At 38.3% G+C, this 19,084-nt stretch overlaps 1 protein-coding gene across 2 annotated transcripts in view; it reads left to right on the top strand.

Moving 5' to 3' along the window:
* The window catches only part of rab28 (RAB28, member RAS oncogene family), a 125,476-nt gene that overhangs the window by 77,346 nt on the left and 29,046 nt on the right, over positions 1-19,084 (top strand). For both annotated transcript variants that reach the window (XM_059988887.1, XM_059988888.1), the window contains exon 5: positions 12,285-12,388. In XM_059988887.1, coding sequence (XP_059844870.1) covers positions 12,285-12,388 — 104 coding nt within the window. The remainder of the gene's footprint in view (positions 1-12,284; positions 12,389-19,084) is intronic.

Below are 19,084 nucleotides of genomic sequence, written 5' to 3'. Positions count from 1 at the left end.
TAATTTTGGTCTCTGCATTCAACACTCCACTCTTCAAAACAGATGTAGATCAGACCAGAACTCATCATCACAACTATGTGTGGCAATGGAAGCAGTAGGAGTTTCTCACAATAATCCCTGCAAAACCAATCAGCATCTGAAATTCCATTAAGATAAACAAGTATTACATTTTTTGTCACAGGTGATGGGTGGAGCACATGTATACCTCTTTATTTCCTCAGATAGTTTAATGATCAATGTATTTTATCCAGCTATGTAGGAACCAAATAGAAGGGTTGAATCTGCTTGGAACAATGACTCAGATAAAATCCATCCTCTTAGATGATCTAGGCTAAATGTAATAGGCTTATCCTGCTGGCTTTACAAACACTGGCACGCACATGCAAAGTCTGTGCACAGCATTTGGGCATCAGGTGGAAAGTGAAAAAGCACTCCTCCACCCCTCCCCAACCCTTCCCACTGCACCAAAATTTCCTACAGCCTTACACTGCACTAAAGCTTCAAAGTGGTGAAACTCTTAAAGCTGGGTGTGATTTTTAAAAGATTATAAATATCTTCAATATTAGGGATGTATAAACTAGTAAGATTGTAAATAATTAAAAAAATTTAAAACTAAGATGAACACAAAACTGAAAACAAATTAATAACTAAAATAAAAGAAGTAAAATGGTTTTGAAAATATTAACCCTCCTCTTTATCTCCTTAATTTTTACCCTGCAGTCCCCCCTGAAATAAGTGGTTTGTTCGATCCTCTTTTGTATGTCATTGAATTCCACATTTGAGTCCAGTTCCAAAGTGAACTGACAGATTTCACCCTCCATGTCTGACAATAAGACCTCACACATCCTTTTTTAATGAGCTAAGTATTCTGCTAGAAAGAAAAAGGGAAGAAAATTTAATTACATTTTGTTGAAAAGTTGGAATGCATCATAATTGGATAAAAATTGGACTGTACAGTTCTATTATTACAGTAAATAGTTTATATCACCTTTTTCTACTTCTTCCCACTTTTCTTTCTACAGTGTCATTGTACTATAATGTTAGTATATGGCTTACTAAAATGGACTACTTGCATTTTATTGTAATGAAGTTGGAAACTGCAATTGAAGCAGGATATCCAAGGAGAGCTTTACAAAACTGAGATACAAACAGAAAACATGGAAAATGCATGTCAAAAAGACAGCATTCATGGAGAAGAAAAAATGTTAACAGTTTATGTTAATACTATTTAATTAGAATTGAGAACATTTAGAGATAAAGGTGGGTTTAAGATGCAGAGAACTGATGAATTGGAGGAGGGGATAAAGGGAAAGCTGTATTTACTATTATAACATTTGTTATTTAATCAGTACGACCTTCCTCCTATCATATTCTGTACCTTAGTTCTCTTCTTCTCTGCACAAAAGCTATGCTTATCTTTAACTTTTCTTAGTTTTTTCTTTCTTTCTTTAACTCTTTCTCACTTTCTCTCCCTCTCTCATGCACTGTCACTCACACACAGTCTCTCACTCTCTCACTTGTATATACAAAGACACACCTAGCAAAAAAGGATATTTCCCCTACTTCATTTCTGCATTCTCTCTTCCTTTCTCAGTTGCCTTTCTCTCCCTTTCCTTCTTTCAGTCTTTACACTTTTCTCTCTCCTCTCTGATTGCTATCTCTTCCTGTCTTCACTTTCATTTGTATTTGATAAAGAAACAGATACAAGAAATATGTAGTAAAGAATAATTTAATAGTGATAAAGTGAGGTAAGCTAAATGCTTTCAGTTATAACCGCTGAGCCCAGTCTCCAAGCACTGGGCTTCCCCGCAGTGTGTGTATATATAATAGAGTATTCAGTCACTTAACTGTTCCTGGCGTTGCCTTCATTCTATTTCTGGTGCAACTGCTTCTCTTGCTGCTATTGACAGCATTAATTTTGAAAGCTAACTGGAATGCAGAGGTGGATTCAATAAAAACATTAAAAAGGAAACTTAATTAACATCTGAAATTTGAATATTTACAGGGCTATAGTGAAATAGATTAGATCAATTTTGATAGCTCTCTTTTAGAGATAGTCAAAAGGCCTCTTTTTTGTGCTATAATCACCAAACAGACCACAGAATCCTATAACTAATTATGCAGGACGTAACAGTAGGAATATATAGAATAGAAACAAGGTTGCACCTTTATGATTGAAATTTGCTGAATTGACTTTTAATCTGATTTTGGTCTATCTAAATTGAGCAACCTTTACCAAGTAACTTCAACTCTGCAGTAAAATATTGATATTTGTGAATAAGTCTCTTTTGCCTTTAATGTATCTATGAATAAGTTTTTACCAGCACAATTTAAAAATCAATATGAATGAATACTAAATACTATAGTGGTTCTTTTATAAACAGTTTGCACTACCTCGAGTCGAGGTTTAGGGTCACATTCACTGCACAATATTGTATGTAAATACAAGATAAACAAATACTAGGAATTAAATGAACCTACTTTAACTGTTTGTAGCTAATAACAATCTGTCATAGGCATCTGAACAAAGGTATAAACAGTTTATTTTGTGTTTGGAATTACTTCCTGAGGGAGGTTAATGTAACACATAGTTTGTCAGAAATGAGCAAAACCAGATCAGTGAACAAGATTTTTGCCTGATAAAGCATAATGCAAAGGGTTGTATCAATGCATTAACTAATTGTATTTTGTGTTTAAAAGGACTGAGCATAGTCAACTCAACTTGTGATTCATTAAGAATTAATGTTTGTAATTTCATTGCAGATCTTGCATTTTTTCTGGAAGCAAAGTTTATGAGCAATGTGATCGGCAGAAATATATACAAATGTAAACACTTTGTAGAGAATGTCCAGCATTTTAAAGTCAGTTGTAGCACCACATATTGGTATGGTTTCCATCATATTAATATCCGTCAATCTTGCTGAACTGTTGTTTGTAAGCAATGACAGAACTCCTAATAATGACTACCAAGTGTCCTCCATAAAACATTACATTAATTCTTTATTTTCTCCTTTCTTTAGTAAATATGTTTACTATTCATTGAGTTCAATACTGTTGGTTCATTGAGACACATCATAGCTAACAGCAGACTTTAAGTCATGCATGATCAGAAATTACTCTCTATCTAGAATATGGATGTATTTTGTTACAAAAGATAACCAATGAAATGTAACTCATTTCTTCTGCTACTTGTTCTCCCCTAGAACCTTCCACCTGAGGGATTACTATCTTGTTATGATAAAAGTGAAACATATATGAACATATAAACAGTATTTGTCGCAAGATGATTGTATGACAATGAAGAACAAGATGTTGTTAGTGTTCATGAGGTGTTAGTAAGTAATACTCTGACCAATGAGGTGGTAGGTTGAGAATTTAAGTCCTAACTTAGGAACTTGAGCAGAAAATCCAAACTGGCACTGTAGTTCAGCATGGAGGGACTACCTCAGGTTTTGAGGTGAGATACTAAACTGAAGTATGTCTGATCACTCAGTTGAATATTAAAGATGATAGAATCAAAGACTCCTAGAGGTATAACAGGAACTAAGATCTTTGGTTCATCAAATCCACACTGCCATCAACCATCCATTATACACTAATGCTACATTCATCTGATTTTTGAAGGTGTTTGCTCTAGTATCTTTACAAATTATTTTCCCTCAGTGACGGGAACATTATCTGGTTATGGTCACTTTATTAATTTTGTCTTCTTTGATATCATATATCAAAAGTACTTAAATGGTTGTAAAATTACTTTGAGGCCATGTAAGACATTACTTACTTATGTTTCGAGATTCAAAGACATTGTTTAACATGATTATTTTGACTGAGCTTTTGTTGTATTCCTTCTGCATTATGCATGTTTGGTTCGCTTATTATTAAAAGCTTGGTGGCAGTCGTAAATCCTGAGATTTGATGGAATTGACAGTTTTTTGAAATCTTAATTTGCTTTGAGGTTGATAGGTTCTTGGTTTTATTCAGTGCCATGTCTGAGTTCTTGTTCTGTCCTCTTCCTATTGAAATTTTCTCAGGACATTTAAAAGATGTACTTCAGGTAGATTTGGAGAATGTTGGTCACCAGGGATAAGAATCTTTTTTTCCTCCACCCTAGGAGGAGCAGGTGTATAATTTGCTTCTATTTGCATTTAGTTGGTCACTGACAAACAAAAGAATATCTGCAGATGCTGGAAATCCAAACAAAAATGGTGGTCACTGATGTGTTTTACATATGGTTTTGAAAAGGTGGGTGTGTTGTTGGGGAGTTAGAAGGAACTGGTTATTGGGAGGGGGTGGCATTTCCATGGCAGAAGGAATTGTAACAGCAGAGAAAGCTGTGGGACATGTGATGCTAACATGGCAACTGTGAAATTCTGGACTGACAAATGGAATGCTTAGATTCAGAACCACATTCAATAAGCGTAACTATTCATAGGGTAAAGTTCCATCTGCAAAAAAGCATGGTCTGGTTTGTGTGGGTTGTAGGGAAGTAGTTAGTTTTGCATTTCACACCAGTTCTTCTCCTTCAATTGGAAGCCTACTTTTATATTTGCCAGCCTGCATAGATTATTAACACAGTGATAAAAGTGCTTTCACTTGTCAGCATCAGCATGGTAGTAATTGAAATGCACAGCCTTAATTAAGATCACACAACAAAACAGAGGGGAGTTTAGGAAAGATGTCAAAAGATGTTGGAATGTCAAATTCTCTGCCACTGAATTTTGCTGAAGCAGAGTGTATAAATAGTTTTGATAGGAAATTGGGCGGCTGCTTTTCCCAAAGGCAGAATATTAAAGGATCTACGGCAAGTAAATTGGAGGATGGATTCAGACTAGATGTTCAAGGAGAAAAACATCAACACAACCTTGAAAGACTGAAGGCTGATTTATATGCTGAAACAATAAATGAGTTACAAATTTTATAGAAGCTTTTGTTAAGGTTTTGTAATCATGCATTGTTGGAATTGTGCTGATTATGGATGGATGCTTTATCGTTTAGTAGGAGATTACCAACAAAGATCAATTCTCAGCATACTCTAGATAAGAGCAAATCATTTTTCACTCAACTAAGTAGGCTGCATAAACAAACTGCTAATGAATCCAAGGCCATTTTGAGTTTTCTGTAAACATGAACCCTTTGATACTCATTGCATCTGGCACTCACTGGCTTCAGAATGAAACAATACTGAAAGCAGTAACCAAGCTTTATTATTATTTGTACATTTGGAATCATACATAATTTCTTTTCTTTTGTCATAGTGCCCCAGTTCATAAAAGGTTGCCGAAAACAGTAGATATTTAAGGAAATTTGTGCTGGCCATTTAAGATAGATTAATGAAGAAGTAAACAGTCCTTCTGACTGAGATGATGTTCCAAACACATGATTTATATGTATATTTCTTACAAAATATAACTATTTTTAAATGTGCTTTAAACTTGGCTACCTGATCTGAGCTAGATGATGTATGTCATGTTTGGGTCAGGTGTATATTCTTAAAAAAATTTTGAATGTTAATTGAATTGGGCTTTGTCATACAGGCCTGGCATAATTCTTTGTTCACATTGGGATGTTTTCTTTATTAATGCCATGTGTGCTCTGTTCTTGATTTGATCAATATTTAGCAATTCAGCCTTAAACAAATCAGTAGCACTTTTGAAATTGTTTTTTTTTATATATACATATAGCAATGTTTCATTTGGCTTATGGAAGATTAAGTACTCGGCTTGGGATCAGAATGACCATAGTCAGAGCAGGTCAGATTTGTGTTAGGTTTTGTTTTTATTTTCTAAGAGACATCTATCACCAGTCAGTACCAGAAAGCAAAAAGTATTTGTGTCTCTGAAATTAAACCACCATAAAAACAAAACTTTATAAAACATTGTGAAAGAATTTAGACCGTAAGACCAGAAGACATGGGAGAAGAATTAGGCCATTCGGCCCATTGGTTCTTCTCTGCCATTCCATAACATATTTATTAATCCTCTCATCTCCATTTTCCCTGTAATCTTTGACACCCTGACTAACCAAGAAACTATCAACCTCAGCTTTAAATATACTTAATGACATGGCCTCCACAGCTGTCAGTGGCAATGAATTTTACAGATTCACCACCTGTTGACTAAAGAAATTCCTTCTCTGTTCTAAATGGATGTCCTTCTATTCTGAGGCGGTGCCCTCTGGTTCTAGACTTGCCCACTACAAGGAACATCCTCTTCACACCCACTCTATGTAGGCCTTTCATATTTAGTAGATTTCAATGAAATCTCTCATTCTTATAAAAATCCAGTGAGTACAGGCCTGGGGCATTGAAACACTCCTCATACATTAACACTTTGACTGATTTGTTCTCATGAACCTCCTTTGGGCCCTTCCTGATGCTGGTACATCGTTTCTTTGGTAATGGGCCCAAGGCTGGTCAGAGTACTCCAAGAGCCATTTGACCAATGCTTTATAAAGCCTCAGCATCACATAATTGCTCTTATATTCTTATACTCTCAAAATGAATGCTAACATTATATTGGCCTTCCTTGCCACAGACTCAATCTGCAAGTTAACTTTTAGATGATCTTGTATAAGCACTCCCAAGCCCCTTTGCACCTCTGATTTTTGAATTTTCTTCCTGTTTAGAAAGTAGTATTTATTCCCTCAACAAAAGTGCATGACCATACATTTCCCTACACTACTGCTACTTCCTTGCCCATTCTTTCAGTTTAAGTGCTTATACAGACCCTGCTTCCTATGCATTACTGTTCCTCTGCCTATCTGTGTATCATCTGCAAACTTGGCCAAAAAAGCCATCAATTCTGTTATCCAAATAATTGACATATAACATAAAAAGCAGTTCTAACACCGATTCCTGCAGAACACTGTTAGTCATCGGCAGCCAACCAGAATAAGCTTCCTTTATTCTGACTCTTTGCCTCCTGCCAGTTCAACCAATCTATCCATGCTGGTATCTTTCTTGTAATGCCATGGGCTCTTGTTTGATTAAGCAGTCTCATGTACAGCACATTGTCAAAGGCCTTCTGAAAATCCGAGTAAACAACATCCACTAACTTCTTTGTCTATCCTGTCTGTTATTTCGTCACAGAATTCCAACGTATTTGTTAGGGAAGATTTCCTCTTAAGGAAACGATGCTGACTTTCATGCTTGATCATGTGCCTCCAAGTACTCCGAAACCTCATCCTTAATAATGAAGCTGGGCTAACTTACCTATAGTATCCTTTCTTTTGGCATACTGCTAATATCTTTCACAGTGAAGACTGAGACAAAGTACTTATTAAGTTCATCTGTCATTCCTTTATCCTCCTTTACTACCTCTCCAGCATAATTTTTCAGCGGTCCAATATCTACTCTCGCTTCTCTTATACTCTATGTATTTAGAAAAACTTTTGGTATCCTCTCTGAAATTATTAGCTAGTTTAGCTTTATATTTCATCTTTTCTCTCCTTATGTTTCTTCTGTAGTTGCCTTCTGAGGATTTAAAAGCTTCCCAATTCTCTAACTTTCCCTTAGATTTTGCTATATTATGTGCCTTTTCTTTGACTTTCCTTGTCTGCCACAGTTGCCACATCCTCCTTTTGGAATACTATTACTCCTTTAGGATGTATCTATCCTGTGCCTTCTGATTTGCCCCCAGGAACACCAGCCATTGCTATTCTGCTTCATCCCTGATAGTGTCCCCTTCCAATCAACTTTGGCCAGCTCCTCTCTCATGCCTCTGTATTTCCCTTTACTCCACTGAAATACTGATACATCTGACGTTACATTCTCCCTTTCAAACTGCAGGGTGAATTCTATCATTATTCTGATCATTGGCTGCTTTACCTTAAGCTCCCTAATCACATTTGCTCCAATTCACAATGGCCAATCCAGAATTGTCTTTCCCCTAGTGGGCCCAGCCAAAGGCTGTTCTAAAAAAACCATCTCATAGACATTCTACAAACTCCCTCTCTTGGGATCCAGCACCAACCTGATTTTCCCAACCTACCTGCATATTAAAATCCCCCTATGACTATTGTAACATTGCCCTTGTTATATGCCTTTTCTATCTCCTGGTGAAATTTACATCCCACATCCTAGCTACTGTTAAGGGACATGTATATAACTCCCATCAGAGTCTTTTTACCCTTGCAGTTCCTCAACTCTATTCACAAGTATTTTATATCTTCTGATCCTGTCATCCCTTTCTAAGGATTTGATTTCATTTTTGACCAACAGAGCTACTACTGTCCACCTCCCTCCCTGCCTATCCTTTCATACAAAGTGTATCCTTGGGTATTAAGTTCCCAATTATGATCTTTCAGCGATGACTGAATGATGCCCACAATGCCATACCTTAGTGGTGCTACAAGGTCATCTACTTTATTCCTTATACTGTCTGCAATCAAATATAACATCTTCATTTTTGTATTCATCACTTTTTTCAATTTGGCCCTCATGTTATACTTGAAATTTGCCAATGTTGATGTAGACGTCCATATTTATATATAGGTCTTACTATTTACTGGTGATCTAGCAGTCTTATTTACCGCAGCCCAATTAGCAATGATAAAAATAGATGACACCGTCTTATTGCAAGTTCTTTTCAGCTTAAAAATTTGATTATTTCCATTTTGTTTGAAATATTATGTAAATACTGCAGTTGTTTTGATGAGTATGGCATGCTGCAATGGATTCTAATACAATTTGCTCCTTTTAGGCTCTAAAAGGATCCTTTTAGGGTCAAATTAGATAAACAGATTTCTGAATGTTGCAAGGAATGTGCAGAACATACTTGTGGAAGCTTTTGAGTCTCTACTTTTCAAAATCCTGCGAATGACACACAGATTTATTAACATATACATCAGCATATGATGTAGACAGACTTAATATTTTTCAAGTATTGTGCAATAATTTTTTTGTATGTTCTGTAAGAGCCGAATTCTACCTCCACAGTTCAGTCTTTTCCATGCTATCTGCTTGTATGTCTGATATCAAGCACTGATGAGCCTTGATTTCATCCAACTGCACCTTGAGTCAACCAAAGTTTTCAATCCCTGGCATAATTCTGCCTCTTTAAAAGATACTCTTAAGGTAAATACACAGTTTGAATGAAAACATGTGCAGTTAAAGAAGTATTTTTTTTTGCAGCACTGAGTTGCAGAGTTTACTCCTTTTAATAATTTTTATTTTGTCTGTTTTTGATTTTTTTTATCTTCTAATTCACTGATGTTAATGATCCCATTGCCAAGTTACAAGTCTAACCACCTAAAAATCATAATACTCCTAGCATTAAAATATAGACACTCCAAACTATTCAGCCCATCATACTTGTTATTTTGATTTTGCCTTTCAGTACTTCCTCTGACATCTACCTTCTGTCCAATCCTTCCCTTACTGACCTGGGGCTTTGGCTTCTAGCCCCCAGCAAAGCAAGTGTAAATTCTCTTGAGTGGCATCAGCAAACTTCCTGGCCAGGATATTGGTTCCCCTCCAATTCAGGTACAACCTGTCCCTCTTGTACAGGTTATTCCTTCCCTAGAAAAGATTCCAATAAACCAAGAATTTGAAACCCTGTCCCCTACACCTTCTTCATAACCACTCATTCATTCATGCTATTACCTCATTCCTATCTGCACTAGCCCGTGGCACAGGGAGTAATCTGGAGATTACAACCTTGGATGCCCTTTTCTTCAGCATCTGTCCTAACTCTATATCCTCACTGTGGAGAACCTCTTTCCCTTTTCTACCAATGTCATTGGTGCCAATACGACATCTGACTGCCTCCCCTCCGCCTTGAGAATTCTGCAGCCACTCCGATACATCATGGATGCTAACACCAGGGAGGCAGTACACCTTCCTGGTGTCTCTTTGCGGCCACAGAATTCCTTTCTGTCCCCCTGACTGTTGAGTCCCCTAAGCTACTTCACTGCTTGACCACAGTCCCACTAACCTGGCTGGTACTGCCGTATTCTGATGAGTCATCCTCCCAGCACTATCCAAAGGGGTATTCTTGTTGCTGAGGGGAATGACCATAGGGGAAACCTGCACTGACTTCTTCATCCCCTTACCTCTCCTGGAGGTCACCCATCTACCATCTGAAGTCTGTACTCTGGGTATGACCAACTCCTCAGAAGTCCCCCGAATGATCCTGAGTACAGCCAAATCCAGCTCTAACTCCTTGACCCAGTCAGTCAGTTACCGAAGTTGGATGTACTTCCTGCAGATGTAGTCGCACTTCTCATCTATTTTCAGTTTTCATCTTTTACACATTTATACTGAATTTCTTGGCACACTCAACATGAGGATACTGGATTAGTTACAGATTGAGAAATGAAGTAATCCCAAGCAAACAACATAATTCCAAAGACTATTCCTGTATTTCTAGATTTAGTTTGTCTTCCCCAAAAATTACTGGAAGTGCATGTTGATAATAGTGCTGCAAAGTCAATGTGTCACCCCTGAGACAAACAGAATCTCCTTAATGAGATTAAAGGATTCAGACGGACTGAGATGGGAACGGGTGGGGCGGGGGGTGGGGATTGGGTGGTGAAATAGGATTGATTGAGAAATCTGTTTCAAAAATGGAATAAAAAGGGAATGTAAGGTTCAATTTAAAATATAGAAAGGAAAAGTAAAAAGAAAAAGTAAGAAACTTCAGATTTATTGTTTGAAAACTTACCTGAATCAATCTACCACCCATAGGAATAGGATTTTGTGCACATGTTTTTTTTATTTTCTGAGCAATAAAAGTGGATTGGTATTCTTTAACAAATATTATATAATTCACTATTTAATTACAAAACTTGTTTTGCAGAGATGTGTTTAATGGACAATATTTGCATTTGCAGAAATGACACGAAAATTGGGATTGATTAAGATGTTGACTTTTTGGGGATAGTGGTGAAATAATGTAAATCAGCCAGCAGTGTTATGCATTTTGGAACTTGTGAGATTTATTTTCTTGCTGTAAGTTTCTGGTCACTCAAACACAGTTGTTTTCACTTCCAGCAAGATCTTTTTAAGAATGACAAGCATCAAGGAAGATCACATTTTTAAATAAAAATGAGTAATTGCCATTCCTAATGAATGACATTTGGAAAGTTGCTTCTGCTTCAGAGGGGAAGGAGAGGGAAGAAAAGTAATATATTTTAAAGAGAAACAGATGCCCTTGTTTTTCAACATAGTCTTTATTCAAAGAACTTCTGCAATATTTCCCTTAATCTTTCCACTTATGTTCGGGAATAAATGGATAGGCTAATTTGATGTCAGTTAGAGGATGGGTAGAGTTTAGCCTTTGGATGAAAAGGGTAACCCAGAGACAAATTGTTCCAGTGTCACATTGGTCTTGAGAAGTATTTTTTCCTCTTGTGCTGATATATGAGAGGCTATAAAATCTTCCAAGAATAATTTGGTGGTGACTAAGAATGTTATTTTTCTTTTAAACAATAACGTTTTAAAATGAATCCTTCATATATTGTTTATGACAACAGTAACTAGTTTTTTTAAAATCAACTGAAAATAATGTTGTCAGAAATGAAAATTTTCTTTGTGGCTATTCAAAATCAATCTCATTTAAAATAACTAAAATTCATTTTTGCAAAAATTTGAAGTATTTTACTTGTCATATATGTGTACTGTACTGAGTTTTTTTAGAAAAGTAAAATACATAAAGATCTTAATAATATACTATTGCCATTGCTGTGTCGTGCTGTGTCCAAGCAAAAACTTAATTTCAAACGCCACTTCAAAGTTCCATCAAAAAGATGCAATACACAGAAATTGACAGAGATAGTTCAAATTTTGGGGTAAGAGATCTTCTGTACATCTCAGCAAAAGAATGATTTGGTCTGGATGTATGTAGCATTTGAAATATTATTACCTTTTTTTTAAACTAGTTTGATGCTGAATGAATTGCTCTGGAATCAAAAAATCCATAACTAATGAAAAGTCCAGGCTAGAATAACCTGTTTGTGGGCTGAATGGTCTGTACCTATGGTGTCCTTCTCTAGTATTTAATATCTAACCTTTCATACTTGGAAATGAGAGCTTTTAAAATGGATATACATTATTTTAATTGTCATTAGGTGATGTACTTTAATGAAGTGATATTTTGATGCTGATAATTAGCTTTGTGGGAATTATACTTTCACATTATCCTGGTTATCAAGCAAGTAAAATTATTTCTTTTATAGTCTTGCACATTCATACAGTAAGCTATACTACTTGAATGAAATAGACGTCTGTTTAATTCAAAAAAAATTGTTAGTTGAAGGATAATCTGTCTGTCTTATTACTCCCATAGTTGACCTGGAGCACATTCGAACTGTGAAGACAGACAAACATCAACGATTTTGCCAGGAAAATAACATCAGTGGTCATTTTGTCTCTGCCAAAACTGGAGATTCTGTGAGTTTGAATCATTTCCAACATACAAATCTGTTGTAACATCTAACTTTGACTGGAAAAATTAAAGTGGTTAAAAGCTATTTAAAGGAGATTGAAATTAAATCCAGATATTGTACTGAGTATGAAAGACAGTGCTAACTAATTAATGTACAGATTATTTATTTGCAAAGTAATGTGACAAGATAGTATACTTGTGATTACCCGGATCTTATTAGGCCTTAACTTGCAGGCAGATGTTATACATAAATTCACCGTTTTGCAACTTCTGCTTTTTTTTCTCTCTGCTAATTTGCTGGTTGCACATCAGCATTTGAATCCATATATCCAGTGGTGGAGTACATATCTGTGGGAATTCCTTACATTAGGGAATCTGCTATCGTTAAACTTGGTAAAGAAACTCTTCATTTGCTTCCATGAAGACAGATCTAAGCATTTATTAGAATGAGAAAAATGTATGCAGGAGTAGGCCATATGGGGCCTCATCCCTCCTCCACTCTTCAATAAGATCATGGCAGATTATTTTATTCAGTGCCACTTTCTTGTGTGAACATCATATCCATTCATTCTCCAAATCTTCAAAAAGATATTCTTTTCTTTTTTGGATTTATTCAGTGACTCAGCCTCCTTAGTGCAAAGTTCCAGATGTTCACTGTCTTCTGGTAAAGAAGTTCCTTCTTGTCTTTGAGACTGCAGATTCTTGGTTCTGGACACCTTGGTCAGGCAAAATGCCTGTTCTTAAAGTCTGATATGTTTCAGTGATAGAACCTTTTGTCAGAATCAGGTTTAATATCACCGGCATATGTCATGAAATTTGTCAGTTTAGTGGCAGCAGTACAATACAATATATGATAAATATATAAACAATTAAGTATATATGTATATTAAATAGTTAAATTAAAAACTGTAGTACATAAGCAGAAATAATGAAAAGTGGTGTTCATGGGTTCAATATCCACTTGGAAGTCGGATGGCAGAGGGGAAGGAGCTGTTCTGGAATCGTTCAGGCTTCCTTCCTGACAGTAACAATGAGAAGAAGGCATGTCCTCCAGACTCTTCTAACTTCAAGATCCAAAGACCTGGTCATTTAAATACTTCTCGAAACATAATGTCCCCAAACCAAGGATTTAATTTGATGAATTCTTATTGAAAAACAAAACTTTTTTTCAGAAACCCTTTTGACTTTGGTCATAGAATTCAGGGTGGAGCACCAGCAGCAACAGTTCTAGATCCACTGAACTTATTTCAATGGAGAGGTCTTTGAGTTTCAGTTCATTCAGTTATACCTGTGAGAATTATTTGAATTAGTTGCAACCTATTTACAGTAATTGTGGATTTTAATTATTTTAAACATTATAATCTCCAATTTCATTCATTTTTATGTTTTCATGGTAGGATTAATTTTTCATATTATTAATATTTTTGACTGCTCATGCATGGCCACAGACATTCAAAGACTTCTGACAGTTCTATTTGGAGATGAAACCTGTGGTTTAGCATGCTGTCAAAATATCTCTAGGGCAGGAGTTGCTGCTTTCAGCAGAAAGGCCTCACTAATCACAAGGTCCTCACTAGGACCCTGATCAGACCCCACTTGGAATACTGTGCTCAGTTCTGGTCGCCTCAATACAGGAAGGATGTGAGAGCCATAGAAAGGGTGCAGAGGAGATTGACGAGGATATTGCCTGGATTGGGGAGCATGCCTTATGAGAATAGGTTGAGTGAACTCGACCTTTTCTCCCTGAAGTGAAGGAGGATGAGAGGTGCCCTGATAGATGTGTACAAGATGATGAGAGGCATTAATCATGTGGATAGTCAGAGGCTTTTTCCCAAGACTGAAATGGTTGCCACAAGAGGACGCAGCTTTAAGATGCTGGGGAGTAGGTACAGAGGAGATGTCAGGGGTAAGTTTATTACTCAGAGAGTGGTAAGAGCGTGGAATGCACTGCCGGCAACGGTGGTAGAGGTGGATCCGATAGGGTCTTTTAAGAGGCTTTTAGATAGGTACATGGAGCTTAGAAAAATAGAGGGCTATGGGTAAGCCTAGTAATTTCTGAGGTAGGGACATGTTCGGCACAACTTTGTGGGCCGAAGGGCCAGTATCGTGCTGTAGGTTTTCTATATTAATCAGGAGAGAGGGAAACATTACTAAATATCAGTAACTCTTCTTAGTTGTTCCTCCGGATCAAAGATTTATATCCTGGTGTTGTGACTTTTGAGATGGATGATGATGCCCGGCAACCTCAGACTCCCACAGATAGAGTACAAAGTGGCCCAAAGAGCAGGTTGGTATATTGCTTCTGAGTAGGTGCATTCACCTGACACTTACACAGGACTTCTATACACCCTTATGTGTGCTTGAGATTCTCAATACCATCTCAAGAGCATCTTTTGAGAAATGGGACAGATTGCAAAGAATAATTATCTCCTGAGAAACCTTTCATGCCTGCTTCTCTGCTCCAATACTTAAACTCAGAATTGAGTGTTTCTTACAAGACTCTGTTGTCTTCCCAGTACAATTGAGTAAGAGGAACAAGGGCTTTGATGCAGGGTATTTTGGCCTGTAAGGATGGATTGGTTTGCTGAGCCTTCTGGGGAAGTTTGTGAATTGGCCTTAGTGGTGGTATTCTTGTGCATATGCATATCCAGAAGCTGAGGTCAAAGACACGGTTAACTTGTTCAGTGAAGGTTTTAAGAGGATGGGCCTTATAGCTGGCATCTGTAAGTCGAATATTATATGCTTGGATTTTCAGAAGGCCTTTGACATGTGCCGCACATGAGGCTGCTTGACAAGGTAAGAAGTCATGAAAGATACTAGCATTGATGGCAGATTGGCTGACTGGCAGGAGGCAAATAGTGTGAATTAAGGGGGCATTTTCTAGTTGGCTGCCAGTGACTAGTGGTGTTCTGCGTGAGTCAGTATTGGAATTGCTTCTTTTCATGTTATACGTCAATGATTTTGATGACAGAATTGATAGGTTTGTGGCCATGTTTGTGTATGCTACGAAGATAGGTGGAGGGGCAAGTAGTGTTGAGGAAGCAGGGAGTCTGCAGAAGGACTTAGACAGATTGGGAGAATGGGCAAATAAGTGGCATATGGAATATAGTGTAGGGAAGTGTGTGAACATCTCCACCTGCATCTCAGTGAGATCCCCACTTGCCACAACACCGAGTTCTTCTTCTGTCACCTCCATCTCTGCGCCCTCTCTTGAACACCTTTCTCTGGTTCTCTGCTTGCTCTGCATCTTTTTTTTCTCTAACTGTCAACCAGACAGCAGCTTGAACCTTAACCCCTTTGAAAGCACTGCCATCCACTCTCTCTGTCTGCATCAATCTTAACCTCACCATAAAAAACCCCACAGACAAAGGGGGTGCTGTTGCAGTGTGGTGGACTGACCTCTGTTTTGTGAGGCCAGGTGGCAACTTGCAGACACCTCCTCCTACTTACCCGATGAAAAGGACCCTACTCTGGACCATCAGGCCACTGTCTCCCACACCATCATTAACCTCATCAACTCTGGAGACCTCTCAACTGCCACCAAGCTCATAGTTCCCTTAGCCCACATTACTTATTTCTATCTCCTACCAAGATTCACAAACCTGAATGTCCAGGTGGGTCCATTGTCTCTGCCTGCTTCTACCCCACTGAACTCGTGTTTGTATACCTCAATTTCATTCTATCCCCCTTGATTCATTCCCTTTAACCCACATCTGTGAGGCTTCATATGCTCTTGACCTCCACAACAACTTTCAATTTCCTGGCTCTTACTGCCTCGTTTTCATATAGATTTCCAGTACCTATACATTTCTATCCCCCATTAAGAAGGCCTTAGAGCTCTCTGCTTCTTTCTCGATAAAAGACATGACCAGTTCCCCTCCACCACCCATCTTCTCTGTCTGGCAGAACTGGTCCTCACCTTCAACAACTTCTCCTTCAGTTCCTCCCACATTCTCCAAACTCAAGGGGTAGCCATGGGCACCTGCATGGGCCCCAGCTGTGCCTGCTCTTTTGCTGGCTAAGTGCAACAGTCCATATTCCAAGCCTTCCCTGGTAATGTTCAAGTCTTTCTGCACTACATTGATGATTGCATTGGTATTGCTTCATGCACCCATGTTGAGCTTGTCAATTTCATCATTGTTGCATCCGATTTCCATCCTGCCCTTAAGTTCATTTGGACCATTTTTGACACTTCTCTCCCCTTTCTCGAACTCGCTCTCCATCTCTGGAGAGAAACTGACTACTGATATCTTTTATAAACCTACAGATTCCCATGGTCACCCTGTCTCCTGTAAAATATCTGTTCCCTTTTTGAAGTTGATTTGTCTTTGCTGTATCCCTTCCCAGGATGAAGCTTTCTGTTCCAGGATATCAGAGATGTCCTCTTTCTTTAAAGATTGGTGTTTCCATTCCTTCACCATTAATGTTGCCATCACCTGCATTTCCTCCATTTTTCAGACATCTGTGCTCACCCCATCTTCCCATCCCCTTAACTGATAGAAGTCCTCTTGTCGTCCAACCACCCCAGGAGCCAATGCATCCAACACATAATTTTCCACAACTTTTGCCTTCATCATTACCTCCTCCACACTCTCTATTTTCTGCAGTGATTCCTGCCTCTATGATTCCTTTGTCTATTCATCCCTCCACACTAATCTCCTTACTGGCACATATCCTGCAAGAGAAAGAAATGCTACAACTGTCCATTCACCTCCACTCTCACCTCCATTCAGGGCACCAAACAGTTCTTTCAGGTGAGGTAACACATCAGGTGAGGTATCCGTTGGAGTCGTCTACTGTATTCAGTGCTCCTAATGTTGCCTCCTCTACATTGGTGTGATCAAATGTAAATTGGGGGACCATTTTGTCGAGCATCTCTGCTTCATACACGACAAGTGGAATTTCCTGGTGGCTAACCATTTTATTTCCTTTTCCCTTTCCCATTTTGACATTTTGGTCCATGGCTGCCTATTTTGCCATGATGAGGCTACTCTCAGGGTGGAGGTGCAACACCTCATATTCTGATAAATATAGACTCCAACCTGATGGCATGAACATTGATTTTTCCTTCCAGTGATCTCTTTTCCCATCCCCCTTCCCTCTTCTTACCTCTTCTCTCACCTTCACCTGGTGTTTCTCCTCCTTCCCTTTCTCCCATGGTCTATTTTTCTCTCCTATCAGATTGGTTCTTCTTCGACCCTTTACCTTTCCCACCTGTCGCCTCCCAGCTTCTTCCTTCACCCTCCTTGCACCTAGGTGGTTTCACCTATCACTTCTAGCATGGCTGCCTTCCCCTTCCCCACCCGCACTTTTTTATTCTGGTATCTTTCCCCTTCCTCTGAAGTCCTGATGAAAGGACTCAGGCCAAAACATCGACTATTTCATTTTCATTGATGCTGTCTGACCTACTGATAATCTGCATTATTTTCTGTGTGTTGCTCTGGATTTCCAGCATCTACTGAACCTCTTATTTGTGTGGTCATTCAACTTGGTACAGGGAATATATGCATAGGCTATTTTCTAAAGGGGAAGAAAATTCAAAATCAGAGTTGCAAGGGGACTTGGAAGTCCTCATGCAGAGTTCCTAAAAGGTTAACGTACAGGTTGAGTCATTGGTAAGGAAAGCAAATGCAATGTAGTCATTCCTTTCAAGAGGACAAGAATGTAAAAGCAAATATGTAATGTTGATGCTTTCTAAGGCATGGGTCAGGCCGCACGGAATATTGTGAGTAGTTTTGGGCCCCTTATCTAAGAAAAGATGTACTGGCATTGGAGAGGGTCCAGAGGATGTTCACCAGAATGATTTTGGAATGAAGTGGTTAATATATAAGGAGTGTTTGATGGCTCTGGACCTGTATTCACTGGAGTTTAGAAGAATGGGGGGGGGGGGGGAGGTGGAGCTCATTGAAACCTATTGAATATTGGAAGGCCTCTATCAGATGGATGTGGAGAGAATATTTACTATAGTGGGGGAGTTTAGGACCACTAGGCACAGCCTCAGAATGGAGCGACGTACATTTAGAACACTTTAGGGGAGGAATTGCTTTAGCCAAAGGGTAGTGGATCTGTGGAATTCATTGCTGTAAAGAGTTCTAAATGTACATCGCTCTATTCTGAGGCTATGGGAGACCAAGTTATTCGGTATACTTAAAGCAGAGGTTGATGGGTTCTTTAATAGTCAGGACATCAAAGGTCGGCAAAGGTGGAAGGCAGGAGAATGTGGTTGAAAGGGATAATAATTAACCTATGATGAAATGACGGAGCATACTTAAATGGCAGAATTGCCTAATTCTGCTCCTATGTCTTGTAGTCTAATAGTTCGATAAAAATGTGGAGAAAAGCCGCAGTAGAATAGGAAAGTTTCGTGGTGGTAGTGGCATTTTCCTCAGTGCCATCTTCTTCATTGGACTTGGTTCAATAAACCTAACTTGGCACAAGCCCAAGAGTCAGAGGCAGTTGCTGCTTCACTCTAGAGTTCCTGAGCAAGTGACTATCACAAGAGATGGCTTTGTTGCTGGCACTATGGCATGTATTGTACTGTGGGTATGGCAACATTTGTAACAAAACAGATGTAACTGTAGTCCTCAAACCCCAGACATTTATATTTCTGAGCTGCATTAAAGAACATAAGAAAAAAGAGAAGAAGAAGAAGAATTTCCAACCTAAATGGCCTTCTCCTTGTGTGCCACTCCAATGATGCA

The sequence above is a fragment of the Hypanus sabinus genome, chromosome 14 (genome assembly GCF_030144855.1).
Source record: "Hypanus sabinus isolate sHypSab1 chromosome 14, sHypSab1.hap1, whole genome shotgun sequence".
NCBI classification, from domain to species: Eukaryota; Metazoa; Chordata; class Chondrichthyes; order Myliobatiformes; family Dasyatidae; genus Hypanus; species Hypanus sabinus.
The sequence above is the reverse complement of the archived record's forward strand: the minus strand, read 5'-3'. Positions and strand labels throughout refer to the sequence as shown.